Here is a 26,279-nt window from a genome sequence, read left to right on the forward strand (position 1 = left end):
GGTTTTTGCATAACATAGTTGGTTTCAGCCAGAAGATTTTGCCTACTGGTGATGTTAGTGACCATAAGAAGATACAATTGAAAAAAACAGAATCTCAATACTAAGAGCTATTTCTTTGTCCTTAATTGAAACTAATCAACTATAAGCATGTTAAAATTGGAAGATGAACCTTGCTTTTTCAGCAATTTCTTAATGCATTTGTTCCAATTGCAACCAAAAAGTATGATGTTCACTGATATTTCAATATTGCTAATGTGTATCAAGTCACTTTCTTCTCTTACTTTAATGTTTTGTTTGTTGTGTTTTGTCCATTGTAGCTGTTTGCTATTTGAATGTGTACTGCATGCTCTAGTCCTTGAACTAACACGGGGTACAGCGTTGTAATCAGTGCTATGATTCAAATATTTTCTCCAAGTCATTTTTTAGATCCCTCAAAAATTCTTTATAATGGTGTATAAGGAAGCTGGCCTTGCAGTTTCTATTAATCAAGTTTCTGGAAGTACAGAGGATAATACATATCTTGATCCATTTGTATATTGTACAATATTTAAAGTGATCCATTGCTGAAAATATGGGAAAGTGCTTGTTTACTGAAAAAGGGAGTCAAATCACTGAACAAATCTTAACCCTTTCTTAACACATTTAGCCATCACAGGGACCTTAAATTGTCTATGAAATAGCCAAACCCATGCATTGCAGGGTGATCAGGAAGGCAGCAAGAGTGGTTTGTTTATTTTTTTCCAGCCCTTGGTGAAGCAGTTCTCTGTTCATCTTTGATGTAATGGAGCTCTGACCATGTATTGACCCCAACAGTTTCCCTAGTTCACAGACTAGTGCAAGAAGTCTGTTTCAAAGTAAGTGAGATCCTTAAAAAGACTTTTTAAACTAAACTGACAGCCCTAAAATAAAGCAAGTCAAGAGGAATAATGAAATATAAATCATGCATCTAGAAAAACTTCCCCATGGTGCTCCTTTAAGTTCTTTATAACCAATCTTTTTCTTAATCCTAAGAACTCATTAATGGATATTGAAAACAAACACTACCCATAGTTTAGAGATTAAGTTGTAAAGCTCTGTGTGTCTTCTGATACATGGAGACAGTTTGCTCAGTGAGGACAGGAGCTTGGGGTAGGGTGACACTGAATCAGTGTTTTTGCCCTTTATATCATTTAGTTCCTAATGACAAGCTGTGTTAACAGAAACATGGCAGGTTGTGGTTTATGGTTGTGATTGAAGAGTGTCTGTATTTAACGCCTAATTCAGCAGATTTAATCTTCGCTCAGAAACTGTTGATTTAATTATACAAGGTTTGAAATTACAAATGAAAGAGATGCTAAATGCTAAAACACTCTCATCTATATGACCTTTTTTGAGTAATTAGCTTTATTTCATAGGCAGAATCCCATTGTGCAGACTCTTTTTTTTTAATGTTGGATGTTACTTGTAAGTCACGATTCTAACTTTCTGGAGAAAGCCCCTGCTTGCCCCCCCTGCTCCTTTTTTTTTTTTTTTTTTTTTTGAACAGATGTGTCTGTTTCCAGACAGTCTCTTTCTTTAGTGTGTCTTCTGGTTAAAAAAATACCATTTATTCTTATGCTTTATGGTACACTTTTATGAAATAACTTGTGTTTTTATTGACATGAATAAAGTCTTCTACTTGAATGGCAGTTTTAACTTCTGAATTTCTCTTAGTTGCAGCCATTCTTCAAATCTGCTGGTGTAAATTGACTGCTATTGTAAACAGATTTGCTGTTAAGGTACTTAGAGGTTGTAGCAACCTGACAAATTTTTGCACTGTGATGTGGTAACTACAAGTCAGTGCACCTACAAAAACTTCAGTTTAGTTATCGCTTCTTCCTGGTGCTATCTAGCCTTAAAAGCACATTCAAGCCATGGTTTCTCACTGCATTCAGAGTGGTAGTATGCCTCCATAGAACTTAAAAACCAAGAATCATTTCTCTTACAACATGTGGCACTGAGGTTTCATCCACATGTTTTATTATTAAAATTATACCCTCTGGAGTAAGCTAAAGTAATTCATTCTTCTTGCTAAACCTGGCATAGAATAGGAGGACAAACCTGTCAGCTGCTGTTGGAAGACTTTTACTCACTCTGTGCTGTGGCATAATATTAATGCATTAATTCTTCCAAAACCCAAGTCTGCCAGCTTACGCTGGGGATAGGGGAAAAATCTTCCAAGCACTGGGGAAGATTGAGTGAAGTGTAGATACAAAGTGTTAATTGCTATAGTGATTTCTGGATTCTAGTGTATCCAGATCCCTCTCGCTTTTGAACGCTGTAATGTCTAGGATTGAAGCATGCAGTATGATTATAATCAGCATGTTGATGTGTAGCTGTAGAAGTTAAGAATGCTAAAGACAGTGCAGGCTTCTTATGTGAAGGCAGTATAGGAAAATGGTGGAGGATTCATTCACGAACTGAAAAACCAGATGCAAGAAAAATCATGAAGTGTGACTGGACTCTTATACTACTGTCATCTGGCCAGTAAAATTTATCTTCAAAAATGCGTTAAAGCATAGCATAAAAAGCTATCTAATTCTTTTTTTTTTAAATTAATCCAAGTGATGTGTCCACAGCCTTCTCTTTTACAATGTTTCTAATGTTTAATGATCTTTGCGGTTTAATTAGCATCTCATTTCAAGGTTCAGTATGTCCAGTTTGAAATCTGAAGTGCAATGTTTTGTGTTCCTTCTTCAGCATTTTGAATCCATTATACTTCTGGAAATGACAGTCTTAGAGCTAAATACTACTTTTAATACGGTGGGGCTGCTATGAGGACAACTAAGTCAAGAATTACTTTTCACTGTGCTGTTAATTTCATCTCTTAAATTTGCCATTATTGTATTAATCCATTTTTGTTGTATTGTGGTACTGAACTTCTGCTGAAGTGATTATCTACCAAAAAAACCCAGACCAAAGTCCTTCTGAACTGTTCTTTTTTTAAGCCAGTCTGTCATTCTGCAGATGTTAAACTTGATTTCTTGGTTTCTGGATGGCAGGAAGGACCAGTATAAAACTTCTGAGTAGGAACATGACTGTATGCCCAGGCCATTCGTCGCTCCCTGTAACAGTAGCTTCTCTGCTTACTTTTGAATGTGTCAGATCTTTATCATTTGAAAATCACTTCCCAGAAAAGTCACTATCTAGATTTTTCAAAATACTAAATGCTGCTTGACCAAGCATATGCAGTTACTCTGTCTTTAGCATGACTCACCTGATATTTCATCTGTGAGGTGACTGCATGGATTGTGACTTCACAAAAATACTACAAACACGTGGGACCCCCACTGAAGTTGTTGTTCTACCTGTTTGCGGTACAGAATCCTGTTGCCATACTAATTTGTCTCTGAGGATTCTGTGTGTGCTGTGGAAGCACCTGCCCCTGTCAAGGGTATCTCACATGGAGCAATGCTCATGAGCACTAAAAGTATTTCTGTTTTTTTTATTAAATTCACTCTTGTCTATAGGATCTACATCTTGCTGACTGTTGCTTCTGTCATCTGCTTAGTTTAGTACTTCCAGTTCTTTGGAATTTGTTTAGTTTTCCATCAATAAAAGCACAAAAATGAATACTTATAGCCCACAGCATGCTTGTGTTTTGGTTTAAGAAAACTTAGTTGTAAGTAATCTAATAATTTTTCAGATTATTTATTCTAGCCCTTAGGTTTTTTGGTGTTTTTTGGAGGGCCACAGAATCAATAGCATGAACCATTCTGTACAACCAGTAAATCATCTGGTTTTGCTTACCGCTTTGATGGTTCTGTGACCAGCTTAAAGCTTGTGAGGTAGTGTCTGAGCACCTGTCTGCATGACTTGACTGCTCACAAATACCCAGCAATATCTGCATGCCAAGGGGAAATCTGGTGATTTAGCTGTACTGTATTCTATGTAGTGCAGTCCATCACTTTGGTTTCTTTAATCTTGCTTTAGCAAAAATGTTTTATGGGAAGTACATACTCTTTAATATTTTAAATATGTATCTTGGTCATTTCTCCCTGTGATTGATTAAAAGGAAGGATTTCCTTGATAATTTTTAGATCATTAAATTTATTTATTTAAAAAATTACAGTGTTTAAACTTGGGGAGGGAAAGAATGTAGAAGAACTTGCCTATATAAGAACTATGTGGCTGTATGATACTTCCTAATAACAAACAGACTTTGGGGAAAATGGATAATGAAACAGGGCTCTAGTTTACATAAAGTATGCTAAAGACTCAAAGTAATACTTAAATAAACACTAGTTGATGTGCCCTCTTCTGCATGCTTCATATTTTCAGTAGGCTCTTAATGTCAGAATATCTGGGATGAGAGCTTTCTTTAGTTGGGAGACTTCAGACATTTAGTTTGGGATTCGGCTATCTTCATATGGTGGTATAGTGTCACCATCGTTGAAATGTACTAGCCCTATGCAAGACAACTATTGTACTAGAGTAGCAGTTGGAAGCCAAGCAGAGTAATCTCCAGTACTTGAATGCTGGTGGTTGGTGTCATTTTAGGTAACGGAGTTATTCTCCTTAGGGTGAGTTTCAATTTGAAATTGGTACTCAAGTTTTCATACTTACATTTAGGTGTCTGCACGTGAGATGGGCACCTAAACTCATCTTATAGCCAGGGGGCATCTGGTCAATATGGTCAGTAGAGTCTGTAGATCTTGTGTTGCATCTGCCTGTCTTGTGCAGGTGTCTTATTTCCTAAGGCCCTTCAAATGGGGCCTGTGCGTGAATACCTTGAATCAAGCTCAAGCTGCCATCAGCATTCCTGACAAGATCTCCTTGACCAGAGTGGAAGCTTTGACGTAGTCTGCAGTGTTACATGCACACATGTAGCTACTTCTAAGTGTCTTAACCTGAAACTTAATCATTCTCTTGCATGCCAATTTTCTTCTCTTCTAGCACACCAATACAAAAATTAGTTTCCACACTGAAGATCTTTCTTTTTTAATGAATTAGGGCTCAGTTAACAAGCAGTCCAACTACTTTCTTCACATGTGCATGTAGTTCTATGCAACCCATAAAAACCTCTTTTATTTTCCTTCACTCAGGCTGTTGCCCTTAAAAATCCCCAAAGAAAATCTGGCAGACTATGTGTATGATTTTTCTGTTAGTATAACCAGAACAAACAACATCCACCACCTAACACTAGTCAAGAATCATGCTCTATGAAAGCTTCTTGCCCAAATGGAGTGCTCTGGCAATCCTAAGCTATTAATCAAGGAGTATTAGTCAAACTATATTTACATTCTACTCCTGCTTTCCATATCAGATTTATACTGATAACATAAGCCAGATTTTGGTGGGGTTTGCATGTGCATCTACTCAGAGTGCTGCTTCAGCAGTAGTAGAGTCCAAATCTATTCAAGATACACCTAATGGTCTAGAATTCCTGTTTGATTGTGAAGTATTCAAAGAGATTCAAATCCTTAGTCATCATGAATATTTTTGTGACCTTTAAACTAGTACTGTTAGGTTCATGCTTGGTGTGGTGTTATGACCAGTTATATTCTCTTGGAACGTATGTAAGGAATGATACTGGATTTGTGGCTCCATACTATCGGCTCTGAGAGAGGAAAAAACGAACAATATTTTACTGTTTGTAGTTGGTACTCCTGACATGTCTGAGAAAGAGGGATGATTTGACAGTTGGGGAAGACACCAACAGTGTTTGCCAGTCTCCCATTTTAGAATCTCAGAATTAATGTCAGACTTGAGATCTAATTTTAGCCCTCTCTTGCTAGATAATGAATAGAAATGAAAATAAGTTCTATAAAATTGCCCAACAAATAAATCAGCTTTTAATTGACTATGGAAGAGTATAGCGAGATAAGCCTCTGGTGTTGAAATGTAGCTTGCATGAATTCCCCTCTTCTCTTCCCACCTATAGTGTAAGACTACTTGAAAGCTCTGTTTACATCAAGACAAATGTGACTAAGGTAATTCTAATACCAGAATGCAAATGCGTCTTGAAGACATGAGAAAGGTTGGATGAAATGTTAGGCTTGTACACTCAGCAGTAAAAGTTCAGGTCAGATCTTTTAGCGGCTATTTTTGTGTCTGTTTATTTTTCTTTTCAAAAGTAGTGAGAATTTTGTTTTCTGCCTAACTAAAATTCATCAGTGTAGGAGGCAAAATGAAACTGAAAAAATTGGGAGTAAAGCATAGCTGCAGTATCTGAACTCTCCTTAATGTTTTCTGCTATAAAACTCCAAATGCAGCATGATAACTTCATCTGTGTACCTTGTCTGTTACGATACTGAGAGAAATTGGAGTCCCATTTCCTGTGCAACAGCATATACTTGTAATGGTACGCTTGCACCATCTTGAACCTCAACCTTGTAGAGAGAGATCTCTTTAGTCACACGGTTTCTTTTGTTCTGCAGTTCTGTTACATTCTCTTAAATTGGCTCCTGGAGCTGCTGCTTTTTCCCTGTGGCAGGCTTCTGCATAGTGTTTACTTGATAGAAGCTTCACTTATGCCCTTCGCTGGTAGGGAGAGTGGTGACCATTCCCTGAGCATTAAGTTGGGAGGGAAAGGATTGTCTTTGCTCTTATTGATAACTGTATGTCCCCTGACAGTTTTCAAAGTGAGAAAGAACCAAAAGCAGATTTTAAATAGTGATTGCTCATTTCTCCATTTTTAGTTTTCTATTTCAATTTGATTAGGCCTGAGAAATTAAGTACTCAGTATCTGAGCTGCTCTACATCTAGTGTATCAGTAGCAAATCTGAGAACATATATGTGGACAAAGTAAGTTTTTGTTTTCAGATATCCAGCCTTGACTTTAAAGGAATTCGATTTCAGGGAACGGATGGGAGAAACTACAAGATAAATTTGGAGTTAAATGCTGCAACAAAAATGCTTTGGTATGTCTGGCACTGACTTTCAAGTCCCTGCTGCAGAGCAGGATTCAGAATCCTACATTAGGCTCTTAGATTGTTTTTCACAGGGGTCAGGGAGAATTGCCTGTCTCTAAAAAGCACCTAAAATAGAGTGGATGTACTGAGTGAGGAGTGGCCTGAAGGTAGTTAGTAACAAAGACAGAATATCGGTGAAACCTAAAGCTTCCCCCCATTCTTCTTGTAGGTATTTTGCTCAAGACTGTAAAGGCACATCTCTCTTCACTTTGCTCCCCTATCTGTAAATTAATTCCTGAAAGCAAGTGTTTACTAATTTTCAAATAATAGAACTAAGTAGTAGTTTCTGGTGTAAGATGCAGCTGGAGGAGGATGGGATGTTGACAGTCTGGAATTCGGATCACTCCCCAAAAAACCAGGAGACCAGTCAACTTCTTTTCATGAGATCTCAATGAGTAAGAAATCTTAAGCAAAGGAGAATCAGCATATGCCTGCCTTCCTCTCTGTCCTTAATTGATATAAAAGCTGTAATGTAATCCTGAAATTTTTCATATGAATTAACTTATTTCCCTTCACAAACTGCTATATATTTATTGCTTATATAGTGAAAATCTTTGTACTTTGTATGGAGAGAAATAAATTCTACGGGGGGGGGGGGGGGATTTACAATTTAAATCATAATATTTGTATCCTTATATATACTTTGTTCCATAAAATAGAAAGGGGCAGGCCAAAGGAACATAATGCTTTTATTTGGAGGACTATGCCAATAATACTTGTTTTGAAAAAAATATGAATTAATCTCTAGGTTTTTATTTTTCAGGATCAACAGATTGCATATGCTATTCAACTGTTGGCATTATTGATCCAGTAACATCAGCTCTTCATATTATTGTAGGTGGGTGGTCACAGTTCACTGTTTTGTTATGAAAATTATTAAAATAGCCAAAAATAGTAATTCCATTCAGTTCTTTCTATATGTTTGTGAAATATAATTTGAACATAATGGCTGAGTTGAAATACGAAGTTTTTCTCTGGGATTTAAGTCTCTGAAATACAAGAAGATAAAAACTAATCGCTTTCTCTACTGTAATTCATTGTTTTCAAAGGCCCATAATGTTTTGAAATTTTATATCTGGTGCTTAAGTTTTCATGCATTCTGGCATGCTCTTGAAAATAGCAGTAAAATACAATAAGCAGTGTAAGTTGTTGGTCTCTCTCTGAGAAATCTATGACAAGTAGTTTTTTGTACTAGTTGCCCAATTGTCCTGTGCAGTTCAATGCTTCCATGCCAAGTTAGAAGTATGGCTTCTGCTTGACTGGAATTAGCTGATAATTCCCCATTTTTACCATCTGCAAGTCATATATTTGAGGAGGAACTAGGGAAAGCAACTGCTTTCAATAAATGGTTTTTGATATGTTGTCATCAGTAGGGATGCTGACATTGCCACTTCTCAAAGTCCTCTAGTAATGGAGTCCCTGAACTGCATGGGGGCTGAAGGAGACAGCTTGGCAAATTCATTGCACTGTGATTTGTGATGTCCATCCTATCTTGCCACATACCAAAGAATCATAGTCAGCCAGTTCTTAATACTGAATTTGAAAAATTGTGCAAGGTAGTCTTCAGTTATAACGATGTTGCATAAGCATAAAGGTTAGAATTTCCAAGTGATTATTTCATTATCACTTGTTATTGAGTGCTTGACAGTTGCAGTTTTAGGAGCTGTTGTTGCAAAGGTTTACGCATGTGCTTCTGTTACTAACCTATGGTTAAATATCTTCAGCATATGTAGAGTTTAGGCCATTAGACTAGGATTAGAGAGAGAGACGGATTTAGTATATCATAGTATTTTAGCTGGATGGTTAAATGTGCATATATACACATGTATTTAGATTTTTCAGAGTGTTCTCACTTCTTATGTAAAGGGTTCTTCGCAGTAGTCTGTGGTGGAAGGATGAGAGACAATGGGCATAAAGTAAAACAGAAGAAAAAAGAAAAAAACCCAAACCAAACAAAAAACCAAACAACCAAAGAAAAACACCCCCTACCCCCAAAACCCCACCACCACTCCAAAGCTTACACTATGAGGACATCAGAGAGGTGGTGTACTTTCTGTTCTAAGGGATTTTCAGGACTTGACTGGATAAGCCCTGAGTAACCTGATCTGACCTCATAGCTGAGCCTACTTTGAATGGGAGACTTGATGAGAAACCTCCTAAGGCCCATTCCAGCTTGAATTATCCTCTGATAGTATAACATATAGGATTAAGTTGTATCTGGTAGGTGTACAGATACTGCATTGATCTCTTCTATAACATCCCCTCCTACTGCTACATGGTAACTGAGTGTAATTTCTTCATTATTTATTTTTAGCATACAGACCTTTTCTTTTCACTTAGTGCTTAATGTTTTTAAATGTTAAATGAAATTAGTATTAAAAAATTGGTTTTGCCTTTCTGCAGGTATAAGTAATATATATGGATATATGACATATATGTTACAACATAAATATAACATTTTTTACTTTTAAAAAATCAGTAATGTTAAAGTTACTATCATGTTTGCAGCTGCAAACAAAATAAGCCTTAATAGAACCTTGCACTTCTAATCTTCCTAGGTGACTGTCAGCCTCTGGACGTCTCTTCTGTACATCATAACAACACATTTTTGAAGTACTCTGTATCATTGCTGGGTTACGGTTTTTATGGAGATATATTAAAAGATAGCGAAAAGAAGCGATGGATGGGTCCGATGAGATATGACTACTCAGGTAACTTGTGTAATTATTACATTCTTTTGTCAGCATGTAAACATACTGGAGCAGTTGATGTGATCTCTCGAAACCAAGCTTCTCTGAAGCTTTTAAACGTAAGAGGCAGACTGAACCTGATTCTAAATTCCTTGTGGTACCAAGTACATTGGATCACATTATGTAAAGCTCCATAACTTGGGGGATAACATTAACAGTGTGCTCATTAAAGTTGTTTTGAATTTGACTATATAGCACAGTTAATAAATTAACTGATAGTTAGTATTTTAAGTATTTTGAGCTTTATATAGAACTGAAAAGCTTATATTGAACTGTTATAAATGGTGTTGGAAGCAACCCTAATTCGAATTTGTTCAATAAGCTTTTTTTATTAATAAAATTGCTAGTGCTGTTCTGTGTTGTTAATAGAAACGTGTTGCTAAAGGTCACCTAGTGATAGCTGCCTAAAAAGTAGTATCTTTTCTGTGCTAATAATTTTTACTATCATTTCAATCAGTTAGAGGTAGGCGCTCCTCTGTCTTGGACATTTAGCTGATAGAATGAATTGTTAATTTTGCCCTTCTTCCAGCACTGATTATGGAGAGAGCTGAGTGGTTTAGCCTAGTTAGCTAATATTTGGACAAATCCTATGCTACTGGAAAGTATTTTTTGCCGCCTTTGATTTGTTTTGTGTTAGGGAAAGAAGATACAAAAGCAGAATTTAAGTAGTGTAGGCTAATTTTAAGATTCAGCAGTGATGTACAGCTAAAATTTTTAGTTGACTCTTAAAGGTGTCAAGCAAGGTAATGGCATTATTGATAAATGTTAAAAAGTTTGGGGGGTTATTTCCTTGTCCTTTACAGTCTAAAACATCGTAACACAAAGAGCTGTGAGCTTGAGGAGAGCACCTATTGTTTTGCAGTCTTTAGAGAAGGAAAGAGAGGAATATTCAAGGGATGTATGCAGAGGTGTTCAAAATGTGGATTTATAATGACTTAATGCTGCTTAATACCTTTTTTTATGTAGGCTTCAAGACTTTTCTTTCCCATCATTACTATGAAGGAACAATTTCTTTTCAACCAGCAAGACACACACTGGGATCTCCACGAGATAAAGATAGCTGCAGAACAGGGTAGGCTAATGTTTATCTCTGGATATTTGACATGAACTGTTTGAAAAGGTGTGTGTGTAAGCAGAAGTCACAGGAATGTTGTTTTTAACACCAGAACACTTACTCTGAAAGAGACAAGCTTTTAAAAAAGTTTATTGACTCATTAAAGAGAACACTTTATTTTATCAGGTCAGTAAACAAAAATGTAATAAAATTTTGTTAGCTGGTCACCCCCTCCCCCAATTTTAAATTAAGCAAAGTATAACAGCACAGTACCCAGTTACAAGATACTGAGGGTACTATGCTGTGTTACTGCTAATAGATGAAAAGTCTGGATGCCTCATAGCTTTTACAAATGGAAATAATTATTCTAAAATTCTCAAATGTTCACACTGTAATTGGATCTAGCAATTTTAGTGATTGTCTTAGTGTCATGACAACAGCTGGCATGGCTTGTCCTGAGGATAGGTCCTCTCAAGAATCAGCCTATTTAGCCATTTTTTTATAGACTACTACTATGCTGTATAAATTCTCTGTGATATTCTTCACTTGTTTCTCCAATTAGGGGGCCTACCTTAATCTCCCAGTGTTCCTTCCTTTCTCCTTGCTTTCACCTGCTTGAAGTTATGCACTAGTATTTATTATTCTTCTTCATATATGAATGTAGCTATCAGAGATATAGTAGTTGTCACAGCAGCAAACAGCACACCAGGATACAGAGTAGCTAGAAACGTTGGCCTGAAACTATGTGGAACTTGTTGAGACCGTGCTGTAATAATAGTGCTTTGACATGCTACAGAACATGGTCTCCAGTACTAGCTGGAGTAACTATCCTGATCCTTCCAGTGCCTTGATGCAGCGGAAGCTCCAGAGGGAGAAAGCTGTCATCCAGGTCTCAGTCAGGGAGTAAAGAGTGCCTGATGCCTCACAGGGGATTTTATACATCCTGATGAAGAGTGCCTGATGCCTCATGGGAGATATTATACATCCTGATAATTGCTGGAAGGGCAATAGGGCTGGACACAAGCAATTCGGGAGAATCCTGGAGTGTGGTGATGACAGTGATCGTGCAGGTGATTGACAAGCTGACTAGGGGAAATGCTTTGCTGGTCCTTTTACAGAAAAGGAAATTGTGGGGTATGATGGTTGAGGGCAGTCTGGCAGTGGTGGCTGTGAGATTATAGAGTTTAAAATCATGAGAGAAGTAAGCAAGACAAAAAGTAGAATTGCAGCCCTGAACTTTAGGAGAGCAGATTTTGGTTTATTCAGGAATCTTGGCAAGATTCCATGGGAGACTGCCCTGGAGGACAAAGAGGCCCAGGAGAGTTGGTTGGTACCTCCTCAAAGCACAAGAACAGTCCATTCTGATATGCAGAAACTTGAGTAAGCATGATAGAAAACCAACACAGGTGAGCAAGGATCTGAGAAGCAGAGAAGGTGGAAGTGGAATGGGTTACTTTGGAAGAACAGAGACATTGCCTAAACGTGCAGGGATGGAACTGAGAAAGCCAAAGCTCAGGTGGAGTTGAAATCAGTGAGGGATGTGAATGGTGTTATGTATTATGAAGGGATTATATAAGTATACCAATCATAACAAAAGACTAAAGGAACTGTGGGCCTGCTGCTTAGTGGTATGGGGAACCTAGTGGTAAAAGATACTGAAAAGGCTGGAAAACTACTCCTTTGCCCCAGTTTTCACTGATCCCCAGGCCTTACAGGTCCCCAAGCCCATGGATGAAGGGGAAGCAGTGGGTGTTGCATACCTTGACTTTAGCAAGGCCTTTGGTACTGTAGTATTGTTAAAACCAAATTGATGAGGTGTGGACTAGATAAGTGGATGGGTGGAAAACTGGCTAGACTACCTAGAAAGGTTGTGAGTACCAAATCCAAGTGGCAGCCAATTACTAATGGTGTCCCTCAAGGATCAATACTGTGGCTAATACTGCGCAACATCTTTTAGTGACTGGGACTGTAGCAGAGAGTGTGCTCTCAGCAGTTTTATAGATGATAGCAGAATGGGAGGAGTGGTTTACAAGTTGAAAGCCAGGGCTGCTATTCAGAGGGACCTTGGTGGGCTGAAGAAATGGCTGATAGGAACCTCCTGAAGTTAGGGAGAGACAAACATCATGCATCTGGGGTGGAATAGTCCCATGCAACAGTACTGACTGGAAGGCAGCTCTGCCAAAAAGAACTTCGGGATCCTGGTGGACAACAGCTGTACCTGAGTCAGCAGTGTGTCCTTGCAGCAAGGAAGGCCAACCGCGTATTGGGCTTTCTAAGCAAAAGAGAAGCCAACACGCCAGGACCAGTGATTCTTTCCCTGTACTCAGCACTTGTGAGATGAAGGACTGGCTCCAGTATGTCAATGTCTTTCACTGTTACAGCAGTCAAATATTGGAACAGGTTGCCCAGAGGTCTTGTGGACTCTACCCTTGCAGATATTCTAAACTTAATTGAACAAGGCACTGAACATCCTGATCCTATAAGACCGGCTTTGAGCAGAAGTTTGGACCACATCACAGGTCCCTTCCAACCTATGTGACCTTACGACTCTGTGATGCTGTTATTTCTGACATCCAGTAATGTTCAGCACTGTATTTAAGTACCTATACTGCCTGCAGTCTATCATGATTCATGCCTTATCAGGGTTGTCAGTGCCATGCTGCATCTTGTGGTGGGGGAAGGTCTTGTAATGATTGGCTAAAACAAAAAAGTTGAACTGAATAATAGTGGTGTTTTCAGGAACTGAATGGTATTTTTGTTTTCAGATGTTACATTTGCAAGAAAAGTGAGCAACAGCTGGCAGAACAGCACAAGGAATGTGGATTAAAACATGAAGGTAATTTGTCATAAAAAGTAAAATGTAGTATTACACAAATTATTATTTTTCAGAATATATCAGTTCAAGTGTGTGCGCGTTTTTTTTTTTAAAAAAACATTGTGAGTTACTAGATAATCCATTGTTTCTTTAAGTTTAAGGAAAATACATGTAAATATGTGAAAAATATATAAGGTGTCTCTCTACCCAAACCTCAGAAAATTCTGATAAAATTGTACTAATTACTTATATATTTCAATATGTTGAGCTTATTTTCTTTAAGAAAGTTATATTCTGTGAGCTAGGACTCTGTTCTTTTTGTGAGAAGGACTTAACTGATAAACTGTGAGGTAGTATAGAAGGAAGCAGTTCATGAAGATAACTTCCAGAATAGATCAGAATTAAAAATTTGTGTTTGTTAGCACAAAACTCACCTACGTAAAGCTGTTTATTAAATAAATATGAGGCAGTGAACTTGGACAACTAATAACTGATCTAGTGGACTTCAGTATTTCTGTACAATACCCCACCCATACTCAGTATGAAAGATAAATTAGATTCTTCTCCTCTTTCTCAGGTTCCACTATCCTTATTCCCTTCTCCCCCCATTCCAATTCCTGTGTACTTCCATGGATCTTTTTATGGCCATAACTTTTCCTTCCTTTTGTTAAAACAACTCTTAATGTACTGGATTCTGTGCAGCAATCCTACTAGTTGTATCTCTTTATGTCTCCCTACGATGTCCTTGTGGCCTTGCTGGAGTAAGATATGCAGATTCAGCTGGCTGAGTTTTGCCTCTAGTCTCAGTTCGTCATCTTGGATAAACCCCTCTTAAACAGCAGACAGTCTTCCCGTGGGTGCTTGCTTCTGCTTTTACTCTTTTTTTTTTTCTTGTAGAACCCAGTGCATAAAACCATAATTTTCTTGACACAAACATTGGTCCTTATGACCTAGCTTATCTTATAATTACAGTTATTTAGCACAGTATCTGTGCCAGGTTCTAGACATTTGTTAGCAAAAAGAGTATCATCATACTATAGGGATTCATTGGTAGCATAAAGACTGTATATAGATTTCTATGCCAACTTGAATTCCTGTAACACATGCTTATATATAGTGCTTGCTTTCAGATCTTTGATATAGTCAACAGATGGCCTGATTGGAGTATTTCTTGAGTTGTTTTAATTTATGCCCAGATTCAGCTAAAGAAATTGCTTGACAATATTTTCTTAGAAGCTAAATCTAATAGGTTTTTTGTTAATAAAAAAAAAATAATCTGTCTTTTTGAGAAATAACTGTAGTTAGAAATTGCCAACCTTTTTTCTTTTGTGGTGGGTTTTGGTTTTTTTTTTTTTTCTTTTGGTTTGGTTTTTTGTGTTTGGGGGGGTGGGGGGTAAGTTTGGGTTTTTGTGTTGTGGTTGGTTTGGGTTTTGGTTGGTTTTTTTTTGTTTTTTGTTTTTTTTTTAAACCTGTCATTTTATTAGCTTTGACCCAGCAAAGGAAGAAGAAAGCTACAGGTTAGTGAGCAATCAAGACTGCTTTAGCCAGCATTGCACAAGACATTAAGCAGCTGATTATTTAAGATATTGTTTACTTAAATCCATTTTACTTCTGGTAGCTGGCTTTCTTTGCAGTTCAGTCTCTTCATTCAGTACTGGTAAGCAAACAATAACAATCAGCTACTCTTGTTTTGCAATAAAAGTGATTTTAAATCACCACCTCAGATAAGCTTTTTACTCAGCAGGGTGTATTGTCTGACTCTTTCATTGTGCCTACTTGGTTTGTGTACAATTCAGGTAAGTTTAGAAGGATCCTTCCATTGGCTGTCACTGAATGTATTTATTTGTATTGTGCAGAAGTCTATGTGCATGTGCTGAGTAAACTTTGAGTGTTAGTACTTTACGCTGATTTCAGCAACTTGCAGTATATATACACAATAGACAGTTGAAATGAGTGCCGTTTATGCTCTCCCTGCTTATGATTGCTCTATTGTGTGAAAGATACTGTGGGTGAATAATTTGTGCTATTACAGTGATGCACCCTGTAGAATGGTTGTGAAAACAGTTGATCATTTAAAATGTGATAAATACCCTGACTTTGTTCTTACTTGAACAGTGAAACTTTTTTTGAGTAATGTGCTGAAATTTATACTGAATGGTACTTTTTCACCAGGTGAAAACAATCTATTACAGTAACATACGTAAGCATTCTACCTTAAGTAATTTGAAACTTACTTATTACAGTGAGCATACTTCAAAAGTTAACATATATGTAGACACACTATAGACTAAATTATTAAGGCTTCTCAGATAAACAACAAAAGGATTTATCAGTAAAGGGTGTTGTTTTCATTTTGTTGTTTGTGTATCAGAAAATGCCTGGTTTTCTTGTAAATAAGCACTTGTATAGTTCTGGACACAGATGTTTCCAGTTCCAGTAGTTTCTTATGTTCTGTTCAGTTACCTTCATCTCGGAGCAGCACCTTGTCATTTGCCTGCAGCCTGAACAAAGTCATTCTGTAGTTTGAAGTTTAAGTCTTTCTCATCTCTCAAGATACACATTTTGAATCTGTTTTAAATTACTTCTTTCTGTAATGTTCTCTTTGAAAGCAACATAAAAAGATAGCAGTAAAGCAAGCAATACTAAAACCACTCTGGCAAATGATGTGAAAATGTTGAATTTAAGAGCTGCATTTTTTCTTGTTGTTACTGATTTGTTTATCAGGAAATAGAGAGGATAGTCTAGATGGAAAAAGAATAAATTTTTTAGTTTCCTTTAAGTCTTTTGTCACATTATAATCCTACTTTATTTTTCCTGGAATTCTGTTTTTCTTGGTTCTTTTACTAAAGAGTGGGTCGTAAGAAGTTCCAATGAATAAAAGTTCAAGAAGGCAAGAAAAGTTCAGAGAGTAAAGAACAACTACAGAATAATTTCCAAACATTTTTTTTCCTTACTTTTTCTTACTTTTCTGGTGTATAAAGCTTGGAAGAGGTCAATTCAAAATGAATGCATCATAGACTTTAGGTCCAAAATTACCTAGAAAATTGTAATAATGATTCTCTAAAGTAAATGTGAAATTCCTAAAACTAAAACAGTAGAGAATATCAGAATCTCAGAACATGAAATATACAGCATAAATATCATCTATAGTCCCATGAAAGAAGCACCTTGAAAATAACTATATGTTAACTGAAATGTGGGGAACTGAATAATGTTAGATTTCTAAGTCCATACCAGTTAATATGCCTCAAAACCTCTACCTTGCTGTGGTTTGATGATCAAACTTTAACAAGCTTATATAAACAAACTTATCATTTGTTGTTCATTCCTTAATTTTACCCCCATCATTGACAACGGCACCTCACTCCTGAACTCCAGTTTTAGAACCACGTGTATCTCCATAGACTATTCTGCAGTCATTAGTTCTGTGGAGTTGTTCGTTTGAAATATGTGAGGCCACTTATATTGTGGGGAGAAAAGGAGTGTTATGGCTGCTTTATGGCTTTTTCTTATTGTCATGAGGAAGGCAATTATGTGTCACCTAAAAATGCAAAGGCATTTTTTATCTATTTTTACCCATATTCCAGAAAATACAGTTTAGATGACAACTCTGTGCAGTGCCTGTCAGTGTTTATTTGTTCCAGAAAATTCCTCTGCCTCTTGATAGTATTGATGCCATCACACATCTAAGCTCAGTCTAGGTCTAATCTCTAACAGAACAGTTTCACGTTGTTGAAAACAGACTTTTGTATTGTTTTCCAGAAATCTCTGAAGATTTACGCACAGGAAAGTTCAACTCTGCTAATAGTATTCATCTTCAGGCATTGGGGGTTGGGGTGGAAACAGACTCCTGATCTGCTGCCTGCTGATCCTTGCTGAACCCTGAGTCATCTCTTCCCCTTTTTCTTAAATATAATTCTTAAACATAATTTGTGGCATCGAGGCAGAAGAGGAATAGTGATTTAGAAACCAAATGCTAAACCACTGTCTTTGCATCATTGTTTATTTAAGATTAACATGTTGAAGAGCAAGAAAAAAAATTCTAAAAAGTTAAAAATCCTCCTGAACTTTCACACTACAAGAGTTTTAACTTGCCTTTGTCTTTTCCCTGCCAAAGGCTTTGTGGTTTTACCCACATTGATCCTGAATTTGACATGCATATATCAGAAATGGTGAGCAGTTTTAGTACATAATCACAGTCTGTGAAGGGAAAAAGCAACTTTCTCTGTTACTATATGAAAAATAGATATTTTTTTTAATGCAGTTTATTTAAGATATTTATTGACAGTGCATGAGTATGCCCAATAAAAACTTCTAAGTTGCCAAGAATGATTGCTTTTTAGTGTTCTTCTGAGTAGAACAAATAATAATCTATCTCCATGCCTTTATTGATGTGTTTCAGAAGATGAAGAAGAATGGAAGGTTATTAAAGGGAAATTTCTTGCCATCAATGCAGTAAATATGAGCTGTGCCTGTCCACGAAGTCCAAAAGGTCTTTCACCAGCAGCTCATTTGGCAGATGGTTCAGCTGACCTCATTCTAGTTCGTAAATGCTCCAGATTTGATTTTCTACGGTATCTTGTCCGACATACAAACCAAGATGATCAGGTGTGTATTCCCTTTGACAATGAATTCTCCAGAGTCAGTCCAAGTTGTAAATACTGATATTCTTATATGACAAAAAGAACATCTGCAAAGCAGGTTCGTTGTTTTTGTTTTTTCTCTTTAGAAGTTTATACATTTTGGGTGACAATCTCAGCATGTGTACCATTAAAAAAAACCAAACAAACCCACCACATTTTAGCTAAGTCAAGTCTTTGGCCATAGCATTCTAACAAAATTCCACTTTTGCTAACTGAATTCTGTTTCATAACAATTTCCATATATTTACTGTTTGGACAATATTTAAAGTGATTTTGTCACAACTGTGCCCCCATGTATTTGTCATGAAAAACTGCTCACAGCAGTATAACATAGCTGAGGTAGAAGATGTAGTGAAGAATAATAAATCACTTTTTGTAAACTGTATAAAAATGTGGTTTAGAAGAAAGTTACCAGAACTGCATTTTGCTGTAAACTGCAGGCTTTTAGCACAATTTTACTACGTATATGTGACCAGGATATGAGCTCTATGCATTCAGCTTTCAAATTATTCCTTGCATATGTTGTAGCTGTCAGGATAAACTACAAGGGAAGGTTCATCACTGCTTTGGATTGTAGTATCTGTTGAAACCAGAGCTATGGCTGTGAATACACATTTAATATTTGTCACAACCTGATATTATTAACATGTTCTGGAAATTATCTGAACAATGGACTAATGTGATATCTAGTTAGAAAAGCAATAATAAATCTGACTTGTTCATGATGCTATTCTTCCTTGTCTGTAGAAGCATTAGTATAGATTCTCTTTCCTGTATTTCCTCATTACCATTCCCTGGGATGTTGTCTGTGTGTCTGCGTTCTTCCTTCCTGCTATTCTCAGACTCCTCTTCTTCTCTTCACTTCTTCCCACCCACTCTCACTGTTCCCATGATGTGTTTGATTATTTGAAGCCTTCCCTGGCTACCTTTCAAATTGGCTTCAACATTTATCAAGAGACTACGTGCTGCTTGGACTTGAGACATGAGAGCATTCACGGGTGGGTGTCTCTGTGCAGCCATAGTTACCAGTTTTTGCAACTAAGCTGTTTGGACGAGCACACTGCTTAGTGAGCCTCATTGTATCCGTAAGCCACTGCTTCCAAGTGTGGAGTTTGGCAACTTCACAGCTTGTTTATTGTTGAAAGCTGAGGGAACTTAAGACCTAGGAGGTCCCTTCAACTCTGATGCTTTTTGTGATTGCCACTGTGACCATTCCTCTTCCAGTGCTTCCCAACTGGTTTCTCTCTGGGATATGTTGGTTTTGCAGTGTAGATTAAATGCAGGGTTGTACATATGTCCTCACCTCAGGTTAGTGTCTACCATAATAGTGGGAAACCCTGTTTGAAAACTTAAGAAAATGTGAAAATAAAAAGGAAGAAAAGGGTTGACTGTACATTAATACAGACTGGTTTATGGGCAAACTGTTCCTTTTTTTACTTCTGCTTCCGTGCCATCCCCTTCCCGTAGATGCGCACAGACATACTCCATTGCCTTTGCTAAATGACATGTCAGTATTTATTACAGCTTGCTAAATGTTTAAGTCCATATCAGTTAAGTTGCTTTCAGGGCAGCTGGGGGCACCCTCTAATTTGATTGTTGCTTTAATTTACAAAGCTTGTTTTAAAGCATTTGTACAATATTGTAGTATAAATCTGAAACCTCTGTTATAAGAGCAGTCTCTTAATTGTCCTACTTCTTCTAGCTGAATTAACTAGTTAAAATTATTTTTATTTTGTTGGAATGTAATAATATTGCCCTCTATTCTTATTTTTGCATACACCCAGCTCTGTGATGTGATCACACTGCCATGGAATTCTCACCTTCAGGGCATTGTTCCAAATGCAGAAGGCTTTCAGAAAAGCCCATGTGTCTTAAGGACTGTAGTTGAACAGGTCCTGAGGATGGTACAAATATCCAATCCAAACCTTTTTGACTTTGATTCCATGTTATAATAGTTTTTAAAGAGTATTTTTAATAGCTTTTATACCCCATTTACTCATAATCTGAGAACCTGTTACCTGATTATCTATAAAGTGGCAGTATTGCAGCTACTTGAAGAGGACCACTGAAAGTAAGTTTCCATTTTGGTTTTATTGTTTCTGACTTGTGCAGTTTTTTAAAAACAAAAATCACACTGTGGTTCAGGTAAGCTTCTCTAGAAAATTGGAATGGACAGACTTTCTTGAATACGAAATGCTGCATGCTGAGTTGCTTTACAGATCAAATGTATTTAATTGTAATTGCCTGGTTTGCTTTATTTTTTTCTTTGTAGTTTGACTTCTCATTTGTAGACGTTTATCGAGTGAAGAGTTTTCAATTTACATCAAAGCTTTCAGAAGACAACGAAAGCAATGTCACAGACATAGGAAAGAAACATTTTGGCCAGTTCTGCAGAGATCATCCAGCCTGTTGCTGTAATAGTGCTAATAGCACCTGGAATTGTGATGGAGAAACTCTGGACAGTTCAGCAATTGAAGTGAGGTAAGCATCAATTTTTCCTCCCATATATCAGAAATCATTAAGCCTTTTCATTGATTTTTAAAGATGCTCATAAAGACATCCCCAAAAGATGCCTCTGCATAGCACATTTGAGTATTCTGATAATAAACTTAATTTATTTTTGTCACTTTTTTGAGTCCTTTCCAGAGAATACTCCAACCATGTATATTGTAAATGATCAGTCTGAGATAGATGGATGGCCCTACCTTTGAAGTCATGCTTACTTCTTAGGAACTGATATTATGTGCTTGACGTGCTGAAGGTGAAGGTGGTGTTGGGAGGATTCTTTCTAAATGAGTGGAGTACCTCATGACTCTGAGCAATAGCTTTTCCCATGAAACTTAATCTTAAGTAGGCATCTTTGTCTTAAAGAAATACTGAGTATTTGTGGTTTTTTGACACACAGCACAGAGTCTTATCTCTAGCCTTGGCATGTGGAGAAAGAAGGTGGCAGTTGTGCATATAATGAAATTAGAAGGGATTACAGGTTTGTGAAATTTGAAGGACTTTTTTCTTTTTTGTTTGGGGGGTGGGGTTTTTTTGGTTGATTGTTTTAATTTGTTGGTTTTAGAACAAAGAGAACCAAAACCACAATACAAAATATTTACATGCAAGTGTGTTCCTTTAAAACATAATCACTTAGTAGTCCAAAGTGATTTTTATAAATATTGTATAAGATCAGCTCATTTAAGTGCCCCATAGAAATTTTTGTGTGGAAAAGAGAAGTAACAGGAGTGATGGATACATGAAAGCATCCAGCCTTCTTTGCAGGGGAGGACTGTATCAAAAATGAGAGCATGGTTTCTGAAGTCTGGAGTAAGGAACTTTGTCCAACTGCTTGGAATTCAGGGACTGTTAGAATTAAATATGTAGTGCCCATTTATTTCGTATTGATTTCTGTATTTTTTCAGGGTTCACTGCCAGTTAATGAAACTATTTGCAAGGGGAATCGAGGAAAACTGTAAAGGTGAAGCTGCCTACAGCCAGAGTAGCGTTGAACAATTACTATAGACATTGTTCCTCCAATGAGGAGAAGAAAAAATAAAAGCTCAAGGAAATTGAGTAAATATGCATTTTAGTCAAATTGACAAGTATTTTAAAATTTTAGGTAGTTGGGGGTTTTTTTTATGGCTTCAGTATAATTTTAGACATTGCATTGTGTAATTTTTTTAAAAACATCATAATCATTACAATATATCTTTGGGCAATGTAATCTAAGTTATGTTAGAAAAGAGAGGATTGGTGTATATATATGTATTCACAATGACTGATAAATTCTCTGTGCTTTTCTAGAGAGCTAATTTAGCAGTTGTGTTGCAATAATATCTAAATGTTATAAAACATTGGACTTTCCATTGTCATCAAACCGAGATATCAAGACAAGGTATTTTCAGGGTCTGAGAAGATGTTTTCTGCTGGGAGTGTTATGTAGTTGCATGTGGCTTAAATGCTGGACAACAGTGTTGTCATTCACTTTTTTTTCTTTTTTTTTTTTTTTTTTTTTAAGTAAAATCTTTCATTTTGTAATTCTGACTATACCTTGCAACTTATCAATGCAATTCAAACACACATTCCTGGCTTTAAGTAATAACAATAAGAGTTTAGAAATACTTTGAAAAATAAAAGCACATCTGTATACAGATCATACCTTATCCTATATATTCTATTTATAAAGGCTTTCTTGCATGATGCTTTTCGGGATTATAAAGGGTTTTATGACTGTTTGGATGATACCAAATACCACACTGCAACTGAATGTCTTGCAAGCACTTGCAGGGATACTTATATAATACCAGGAAGGCACAGGCAAAAGAAAGTATAAATATCTTCTGAAACACCAGCAGTTTTAATTTTTTTTTAAATATCTAAAATTAACATATGAAAAGCTTTCCTGTTCAGTACACAGTTCTTTGGAGATTGTACTACATACGTTAAAATGTCTTTGCAAAATAAAATGTTAGAATGTTAAGTTTAAAAATATGATTTGATGATTGAAAGTTTTAAAAATAATGTTTATTTAACTAAATATGAAACAAAATAATTTGTTTTGTGAAGTTAAGGGAAGAAACTGGCATCTGATAAGTCACGAATTCACTGTGCTGATTTGTTTATATCGCAAAAAACATTAGACTATTGTGTAAAGCTATGGAGTGATTATTTAAGTTGTCTACGGATTTGTGTATTGTGGCACATTCATGTTCTGTGTGTAAGCCCGGGACTAAATTCTGCTGCTCTTGTACAGATTTGTTCCTGTTCGAGGATCAGAAGTTAGCCCCTGCTCTCTTCTATCTTTTCTTAAGCGTGTAGTTCTCTTTAAAACTTGCTGCATCTGAGGGAGTTTTGGCATCTGAACAGCTAATGATTTTCTATTTGTGTATATTTATTGGCACTTCTGTCATTCAGCTTGTATTAGTTTCATGTCTCATGTATTTGGTCCATGTAAGTCATGGTGATTGGTCATTTTATTACTGAAGCACTTGAAAATTGTTATAAATGGCAGATTTTTTTTTTCTATTGAAGTTATTTACATTCCAGTTTTGTGTAATATCAAAATGGTGTGCTATGTCTTTGCTACAAAGTATTATTCGTACTGCTCTATATGACAAAAAGCACTTGGAAATGATACTTGCTTAAAGTACAGTCATACAAAGTTTAGGATCTGGTTTTTGTTATATAGTATTTCAGGGAAATACTTGAATACTTTTCCAAAAGTACTGCTGTTTACTGTCCTTACTAATGCAATGAGTTGAAATGTTGATTGATCCAGTGTTTTTCAGACATTTGTAACAGTGTTATGTATACTGTATTCTTAAAGCTATGTTTAGTAAGTGAAATAGTACTTTTGAACTAAGAACCCCATTGAAAATGAGATTATGCAGTTCTACAAATGCAAATATTTTTTGAAAGTGTTGTTTGTTTAGAAAATTCTACAGGTATTGTGGTCTATCCATGAATATTGTGAGAGAACCAAGACTTCAAGTTACTGTAATTCTTGTGCAGGATATGATGGTGCACACTCAGCTTGCCAACAGATGAGGGCATTTATGAGGCATTACAGCTGTCCAGATCACATTCTCATAAATGAGGAGTAAATACTAACCAGATCTTTTCATTAGTTTACTAGCAATTCATGAGACCCTTACTTGAAAAAAGGAGGCTTAATCTCATTGTGAATGTATATTGAAATGTTTTGAATATTTTAATATCTGAAACTGAGTGCTTGGTGTTTCCAAAGCAAGCCACAGTGAAGGCCCCCTTTCTGAGAAAAAAGACACCAGAAAAGATGGAGAAAAGATCATTCTGTAGTATGGTAATGAAGTGTGAAGTAAATAATAAAGGTGTTGCAACAAAATAAAATGAAAAGGTCCTAGATAATAGAAAAGCTGCATAGTTGCATTTGAATAATTCTATTTGTAGCATATTATACTAGCAGAGCACCATGTGAGTTGTATGACATGTCTGGTTTATTTTTAAGAAGAGAGCTGCGTAAGTAATGTCTGCTTGCATTTTAATTCTAGGGTTTTTTCTCTGAATGTAGTCTTAGTATGGAAATTACATGTAGGAAAACCAAGTTCGATTTTTCTTTTTTTCCCAATCTTGCTGGCTTCAAGATTAGAAAATGTGTTCTGTTTTATGACACTAGGGCATTTCCTTGAAAAAATAAAATTACGTCGTACAGCAATACAGTGGTTTTCTTCTTTTCACAAATTGATTTGAAAAAATATCTACCTTTGTTCAGCAGAAATCTGGCAGCAGCGTGCTCAGTGTAACCAATGTGGGCAGATTAAACCAGGTGGAGAAGTAATTCATAAGCTTCCATTTGGGTTGACCACAGCTTTGTAGCAAGTGTGAGTGTGGACAAACACTGAGAGTGAAGGAAAGCAACTAGTGAAGCTGGACTTGCACTAAAACTAAGCAACTCTACCAAGGTAAATCAAAGATTGAAGGGAGGAGAAGAAACTTAGTTATAATGCAAGTATTCAGAGTTATCTATTATGGAAAAATCTAAACTACAAAAAATGAAAGAAAACTACTGTTCTAAGAAGTGTGAAATATGTATTGTACTATACTATATAGTAAATAGACGGGGTTTTTTAGAATTTCATTGCAATAATTATTGCAGATGCAGTACATACTCTAAAAAGTAAAACATGTTTGTTGTAGATGAACAATGGGCACAAAAGCACAAGATGCTTTTCAGCTCTATTGAGATGTCTGCTTTTCATAGATTCAGAGAATGGTTTGGGTTGGAAGGGACCTTTAAAGATCATTTTGTTCCAACCCCCCTGCCATGGGCAGGGACACCTTCTACTAGACCAGGTTGTTCAAAGCCCCATCCAACCTGGCCTTGAACACTTCCAGGGATGGGGCATCCACAGCCTCTCTGGGCAACCTGTGCCAACGCCTCACCACCCTCACAGTGAAGAACTTCTTCCTTACGTCTAACCCAAATCCACCCTCTTTCAGTTTAAAACCATTACCCCTTGTCCTATTGCTACAGGCCCTTGTAAAAAGTCCCTCTCCAGCTTTCCTGTAGGTCCCCTTTAGGTACTGGAAGGCTGCTATAAGGTCTCCCCAGAGCCTTCTCTTCTCCAGGCTGAACAACCCCAACTCTCTCAGCCTGTCTCTACAGGAGAGGTGCTCCTATGAAGTGTTTTGAAGTGTATTGGGTTTACATGGCAAGGTTTTGGTAGCTGGGGAGGCTGCATGGGAGGCTTCTGTGAGAAGACACCAGAAGCTTCCCCCATGTGGGACAGAGTCAGTTCCAGCTGGCTCCAAGATGGACCTGCCACTGGCCAAAGCTGAGCTGATTGGCAATGCTGGTAGCGCTTCTGTGATAGCTTATTTAAGAAATGCTAAAAAGTACTGCACAGCAGCTGTGAAAGGAGTGAGGGGAAAATAAAGAAACATCCCTGCAGACACCAAGGTCAGTGAAGAAGAAGGGGAGGAGGTGCTCGAGGCACTGGAGCAGGTTCCTCTGCAGCCTGTGGTGAAGACCATGGTGAGGCAGGCTGTCCCCCTGCAGTCCATGGAGGTTAACAGTGGAGCAGATATCCGCCTGCAGCCCTTGGAGGACCCCACGCCGGAGCAGGTGAATGTGCCCTGAAGGAAGCTGCAGCCTGTGGAGAGCATGGGCTGGCGCAAGTTTCTGGGCAGGAGCTGCAGCTGTGAAGAGGGAGTATATGCATGAGCATGTTGCTGGCAGTAATTGTGGCCCATGGGGGACTGAAGTGGGAGAAGTCTATGAAGGAGGAAGGAGCGGGAGAGATCAAGTGTTGCAAACTGCCCACAACCCCCATTTCCAGTCCCCCTGCACTGCTCAAGGTAGGGGCGGGGGTAGAAGGTGGGGAGGGCGGAGGGGAGAAGGTGGGTTTTGTTTTGTTTTTATTTCTGACTATCTTACTCTGTTATTAATTGGCAATAAATTAAGTTAATCTTCCCCAAGTCGAGTCTGTTTTGCCCCTGACTGCAATTGCTGAGTGATCTCCCTGTCCGTATCTTGATCCATGAGCTTTTCATCATGTTTTCTCACCCTGTCCTGCTGAGGAGGGTGAGGGACAAGAGCGGCTGGGTGGGCACCTGACT

The 26,279-nt window shown here is 37.3% G+C and overlaps 1 protein-coding gene across 4 annotated transcripts in view; it reads left to right on the forward strand.

Moving 5' to 3' along the window:
* The window catches only part of CERK (ceramide kinase), a 44,034-nt gene extending 19,659 nt beyond the window's left edge, over positions 1-24,375 (forward strand). For 3 of the 4 annotated variants that reach the window (XM_052789439.1, XM_052789442.1, XM_052789441.1), the window contains exons 7-13: positions 7,696-7,770; positions 9,491-9,643; positions 10,649-10,754; positions 13,502-13,572; positions 17,954-18,159; positions 20,467-20,675; positions 21,605-24,375. In XM_052789439.1, coding sequence (XP_052645399.1) covers positions 7,696-7,770; positions 9,491-9,643; positions 10,649-10,754; positions 13,502-13,572; positions 17,954-18,159; positions 20,467-20,675; positions 21,605-21,704 — 920 coding nt within the window. In that variant the 3' untranslated portion in view covers positions 21,705-24,375. The remainder of the gene's footprint in view (positions 1-7,695; positions 7,771-9,490; positions 9,644-10,648; positions 10,755-13,501; positions 13,573-17,953; positions 18,160-20,466; positions 20,676-21,604) is intronic. The other variant, XM_052789440.1, reaches the window with a different exon arrangement.
* The last annotated feature ends 1,904 nt before the right edge of the window (positions 24,376-26,279 follow it).

This window comes from Harpia harpyja, chromosome 6 (genome assembly GCF_026419915.1).
Source record: "Harpia harpyja isolate bHarHar1 chromosome 6, bHarHar1 primary haplotype, whole genome shotgun sequence".
NCBI classification, from domain to species: Eukaryota; Metazoa; Chordata; class Aves; order Accipitriformes; family Accipitridae; genus Harpia; species Harpia harpyja.